At 47.2% G+C, this 5,890-nt stretch overlaps 1 protein-coding gene across 5 annotated transcripts in view; it reads left to right on the top strand.

Annotated features, from left to right (window-relative positions):
* The window catches only part of LOC102035001 (collagen alpha-1(XXVII) chain), a 146,847-nt gene that overhangs the window by 136,253 nt on the left and 4,704 nt on the right, over nt 1-5,890 (top strand). For all 5 annotated transcript variants that reach the window (XR_004081746.1, XM_031057213.1, XM_031057210.1 and 2 more), the window contains 6 exons: nt 1,283-1,390; nt 3,546-3,599; nt 4,235-4,297; nt 4,655-4,708; nt 5,378-5,413; nt 5,718-5,735. Coding sequence is in view for 4 of the 5 variants with exons in the window: in XM_031057213.1 (XP_030913073.1) it covers nt 1,283-1,390; nt 3,546-3,599; nt 4,235-4,297; nt 4,655-4,708; nt 5,378-5,413; nt 5,718-5,735 (333 nt within the window). In the remaining variant the exon portion in view is untranslated. The remainder of the gene's footprint in view (nt 1-1,282; nt 1,391-3,545; nt 3,600-4,234; nt 4,298-4,654; nt 4,709-5,377; nt 5,414-5,717; nt 5,736-5,890) is intronic.

Below are 5,890 nucleotides of genomic sequence, written 5' to 3'. Positions count from 1 at the left end.
CATCCATCCATCCATCCATTATCCATCCATCCATCCATCCATCCATCCATCCATCCATCCACCCATCCATCCATCCATCCATCCATCATCCATCCGTCCCTCCATCCCTCCATCCATTTTCCTGATGTACACAGCAGCTGAATGTCCCAGAGACCTTCCCTCCCTTACCAAAGGAGCTCAGGAGCCTGCAGACCCACATATTCACATTACAAACACTTGAGTGTTTCATCATGAGAAACCTGGCTAGAAAAAACATGGAGAAGTTGCAGAGGAACTACAGCCAGCTGTAGGATGTTCAGAATGGACAACTCCATAGGAGATTCAGGTGTTCTACTGCTCTGCCTGACCTGAACTGCTGGAGGGAAATTTGTGCTGCTTGGTTTTTAGCATATTTACTGGTTAGAATGACTGGAGCCAGTATGGGCTTGGACATCACTCTGGGTGGAAGCAGGGACAAGCTGCTTTTGTGACCTTGGGGTTTCTTCCTGGTCCTTGCCCTGATCCAGACTCACCACAGGATCTAAACTGGACCCACAGCAATTCAGTCGTTTGCATTCTGGCTTTTCAAATAGGAAGATTCTGTAAATAGGAAGACTCCAGCTGGGTTTGGAGAGGCTCTGGGATCTGATTTAAATTAGGGCTCCACAGCCCTTGATCTGTCACTTGCTGCCCTCCAGCTGCCTTGGGCAGTACAACAGGAGGTGACTGGGACTCCGTGTCCTTGTCACACTCACACCCTGGCTCCAGGGGAATTTCTTTGCTCCTTTTCCGGCTGTTCCACCATCCTGGGCTCTCCCTGCCTTTGCTCCTCTCTCCCAGTCTGCCCCAGACTGAGCAGCTGGAGCTTGTGCTGCTCCTGGCACTGGGGGAGAGGTGGGGAGCAAAGTGTGGTGCTGGGAGGCAGAAGGCCCTCTCTGGGTTGAAGCTGTAGGGTTAACACAGGGGGAAATGTTGGCTTTGCAGCCTCTGGATTGAAGTCCTGCTCTTGGCATGCCTTCAGCATTTTCCATGAATTAATCATCAATTGCCAGCCTGCTGGGGAAAGAGATTATGGGAAACTGCAGGGCAGACAGAGATTATGGGAAGTGCAGAGAGAAGACATTTGCTGCCCTTTCTCACCCTGAGCATCCTGAGCATCCTGCCCAGCAGACCTGGGGCATCCCCTGATGGAGCCACATTCCTCATCCCATCTCTGCCAGCCTCCCACCTATGGCCTTCTCAGCTGAGTGCTGTCATATTCAGCTCCCCTCCTTTGGAATTACTTGAATTCTGTTCTTTTCAGGGTGAAAGAGGATTGCCTGGACAGAGTGGCCAAGCAGGGAAGCGAGGATCACCAGGAGGAACGGGCCCTCCAGGGAGCCCTGGAGACCCAGGAGCCAAAGGGCAGCAGGTTAGTGTGGTGGGGCTGAGCAGAGCTGAGCCCTGCAGGAGATCCAGCCTGGGACAGCAGGGTGATCCCAGGGAGGGGCTGCACAGGGGACCCCATGTCCAGCTGGAGCATGACTCTGGGACAGGGATTAGGACTGATATTTTAGGAAAATTAATCCACAAACACCAGAGGTTTATGTCCAAAAAGGAGACAGAGGAGTCCTTTTACTTTATTCCAATAAAGGGAGAGGCCATGGGGCATTCCCCTGGGATCTCTCAGATTTTTGGAGGACACAGCCTCCTTTTTATCCCAATTTCCAGCCACATTTCCTTCTTTCTTTCTCCATGGGCTGAGGTACTTGAGAAGTTCAGACTTCCCAAAACACCTGATACCAAAGATTTCCCTCTAAGGTATAACCCTCCCTTTTCATTTTTAATTCTTATGGAATTTAGGGGTTTTCTTTTCCGTTGCTTCTTTCATCTTTCAATGTCTAATTTCATTTATCAGCAAACCTAAAGTTTATTTGTAAAAGCAAATATCTTTTTCCATTCACCAATCAGTGGAATCCTTCCCATTATTTCTTTTATCTCCCAGTGCTGGTTTTATCTCCCAGCAGACCCACAGCTGGTTTGTAAAGACAAATCCACTATTCCTCTCAATATGAAACAAGGCACAGAATGAACCCAAACTACCTCAACAAAATGCACTTGTTTGGCTGTTTTACATAAAAGCTCGTGCTAACAGTTTTCAGGCTGAAAGGCAGTGACCAACACCACCATATATCATTTTGTCATTGGTCATAGATCAATCTCACAGATTATTTTGTCTCTATGACACAAGTGACACATTTCTTTGCCCATATTGTCACTGCCTGATTTGCTGCAGGACCAGTGACCTTGTGTCCCTTTGGCTGAGATGACTCCATGACATTTAAACCCTTCTGACTTTCTGTGTGCTTTTGCCTGAAATTCCTCCAGAAAGAAGCCTTGGTTGATTCCCCTAATGCAGGAAAGACCTTAGTCCCCTGATAGTAGCAATTTTCCTTTCCAGAACCCAGAAATGGGCAGTTAAATCAATTTGTATCCTTGGAAAGTTTCTTGCACACCACCAAGTCCAACCAAGCCCTTTCTTGCCAAGCAGTTTCTTACTTTCATGGCCTTTTTCAAGGGAAAACTTCCTGAGGTTCCTAGGCTGATGCTGGAACAGCTGTGCAATAAAGGGGCCCCATCACTTGGGTCATTCACAAACCATTGTATTGCACCCCAAAAAGCACAGTCAGGGTGGGTGAGACAGCCCTGCCAAAAGGCCAAACAAGCCTTATCTGTCTCTGATGTTCCTAACACTGGAGAAGAATCATCTGGTGGAGGTTTCTGACCCCTTTCTTTTTTTAAAACGTTGAATCATCTTGAATTTTGACATCTGAGAAGCCCAAAAATATCAAAGGACGACCATCTCCAGCATGGTGAAGGGAGGATGTTTACATAAGGACATGCTACCCAGGGTGGGTTTTCTATTCTCAGAGTACATGCTATGTGCTGATTCAAGCTTGATGGTCTTTCAACTATTTTATTATTATTTTTCTTACAAAACTGAGGGAAAATCCCTGCAGAGTTGAAGAGGAAAAGAATTGGGGATAAGTATGGTTTTCCTGGGCTTGAGTGGGAGGTTGTATTGTAGGAACATGCACTTTTTTAACAGCTTGAATGAGCATAGTTTAAAATTACAGTTTGAATTAGTAGGTCAGTCCAGTTTGTATTAGAAATAAAAGAGGAGCTTGCTTGAAAGAACTCTGAGGCTGTTATTTTGCAGCATGAAATTCCAAGATCAATCTCAGAGTAGCTGCTCTGCATCCTGCTTCTGCTGGGCCAAGCCAGAGAAGCATCTGCTAGGAATAGTGGGAATAGTGTAGGTTTGCCTCCCATTTTGGGAGCAAAAAGGTGGCCCTGGTGAGCTCTAAGGGATCAGGTGAGTTGCTTCTAACCTGATGTTTGTGCAGCTCCTCCTCCAGGTGTTTTTCATTCTTCTTCCTCATCAGTGCTGCTTAGACTGAGGGATGCTCACAGATTTCTCTGTCTCTGGAGCTGCTGAGCTCTTGGTGCATCTCTGAGTGAGATCTGCAGCCACCAGTGAGAATTCACTGCTGTCCTTTGTTCTTGTGTTTGTCTTGGCTGTGCAGGGAGACTTTGGCGAGGCAGGATTCCCAGGGATTGCAGGACTCTTTGGGCCAAAGGTAAGAGGCTGCTGGGACCAGCTGCTTTTCTACTCTCACTTTACTGGGCACAGGTCATGCTACACTTGTTGCATTGCTAGCAGCTCTGCAGGAACTGTGGAAATTGAATTTTGATCCCAACTTTCTTTAGTTTATGACTCCTCATTTGTTAAGTGAGTGTGTGCTTACACATGCTTTGTTGGTTGAAAAGGGCTGTCCTACAGATTCTGTGGTTATTTTCCCCCTTTCTGATGTTTGTATTTCCAGCATCAACCAAAAAGGGCTGTCCTACAGATTCTGTGGCTGTTTCCTCCTTTCTGACATTTGTATTTCCAGTATCAACCATCAGCCTGCACCTGAGACACCACTGTGCATCCCTAATTCTGAGAGCCTTGACTTGAAATTCAGACTCATTTTATCACCATATCATTTCCCTGGTGAAGAGGAAACTGTTTGTTTTCTGTCAAAAGTAAAAGCCTTGCAAAACAGGAGTGAGAAAAGAATTTACAACAAATTGGGTCTTCCTTGTCCCATAGACAAGAGGCAGCAGCCCTGTCCTTAGAGCAGAGCTCTAGGCAAGGGCACAAACACAGGGTTTGGTTAATTAATGGTAGTATTTAGTGGTATTTACCTCACATCTCATTTTTTGCTCACAGGGCCCCCCAGGAGACCTTGGGTTCAAAGGCATTCAGGGACCACGTGGGCCACCAGGTCTCATGGTGAGTGCTTCTCCAGTTTGTGGCTTTGGGAGGATTTTTCTCCCTTCAACCCCATCCCTGTGAGGCTCAGGGCTGTGAGGAGCCCAGTGCCCAAGGCCATGGCAGCACCTCTGAGCCCCACAGCTGCACAGAGCCCTCCAGCCACACTGAAATCCTTTATTTATGGAATTCCTGAGGTTCAACAAGGCTCATGGCAACCACACTGTGAGGCCTTGTCTCTTTGGAAATGGCTTTTTATTCCAGATACAGCAAATACCACCACCAAGAAAAGAAAAAGCAGCAAAGGTTCAGAGTCTTCACTGAGTGAAAATGACTGTCAGGTCCCACCTGGTGGCTCACAAGTCTTTTCTTTCCTAGGGAAAAGAAGGAATTATTGGTCCTCTGGGCATTCAGGGTCCCACAGGAAGCCCTGTAAGTATCCACACTTCTTTCCTGCCTGTATTTTTAGAAGAGTTTAAATGCATGAGATCCCAGATGTTTGAGGCCAGCACAAGTAACCCCCAAATCCTGCTGTAACCAGGAAAATAAAATGGGTTTTAAGATCAGCAGCTTGAGAAAAGTGCAGGCTTAGTCTCTGGCTGCATAGACAATTTCTGGGAGATTATTAGCTGAGAAGTGAGGAGCAGCAATGCAGAAGTGCAAGGTTTTCAATAGACTGGAAGACAAGAATGTTATTGCAGATTTTTGAAAGCCAGATTTTCCAAAGAGCTTGGCCTGGGGTGGGGGGAAACACATTAAAGAACTTTTTTAAGAAAATGTATTAAACTGGGAACCACTTGATGTTGGGAAGTGTTGAAAATCCCTGCCTGTCCTAAAATGCCAAAGGCCCTGAGCACAGATGAAAGATCAGCCCAGTGCTTTGTGAAAACACAAGCATGGCACCACTCAGAGCTTGGTCCAGAGATAAAAACCAGTCAGATGAGCTCAGACATTGCCAAAACAGCCAGTAATGGCATTTTTTGCTTTGGGATGGAGAGGCCAATACGACAGCCTGAGCTGTTGAGTTAGAGATGAGTCCTTGCCAGGAGCTCCTGGGGCAGCTTGTGCCTGGTCAGTGACAGCACCTCCTGTGCCTTGCAGGGCCCCAAGGGAGACAAAGGCAGCCGTGGGGACATGGTAAGTGCTGCTCCCACCCCAGTGCCCCTCAGGGTGGCTCTGAACAACCAAGGGTCACTCTGGGCTCTGCTGTGACCATCAGCCTCCCACGAGGGCCGGACACTGCTCACAGATGTGTACACATATCCACACCCCTCTGCTGGTAACATTTCCATTTCCTTAACCCAGCAACCCTTCACCATGCTGTCCACAGCTGTGGAATCTCCTGCCCTTGCCTTGGGAACAGCTCATGGGTGTACAGGGAGATTTTGGGGCAGTAATGAGCATTTTCTGACAGCTTCTGCACTTTTTTTTTCCTCTGCAGGGTCTTCAAGGTCCAAGGGTGAGTATCTCACATCTTTTTTTCTGACTGATATCTTGTATTTCAATAAAACAGCTGCTTTTAGCAAGTGTAAAGGTGCAGGGTGGGTAACTGCACATCTGGAATGTGATGAGTGCCTGGGGATGTGGCATTGGTGGCATTAGTGACAACTGAGG

Source organism: Geospiza fortis, unplaced genomic scaffold (genome assembly GCF_000277835.1).
Source record: "Geospiza fortis unplaced genomic scaffold, GeoFor_1.0 scaffold27, whole genome shotgun sequence".
Taxonomy (NCBI): domain Eukaryota; kingdom Metazoa; phylum Chordata; class Aves; order Passeriformes; family Thraupidae; genus Geospiza; species Geospiza fortis.
This window is presented reverse-complemented; position numbering and strand designations above follow the sequence as displayed.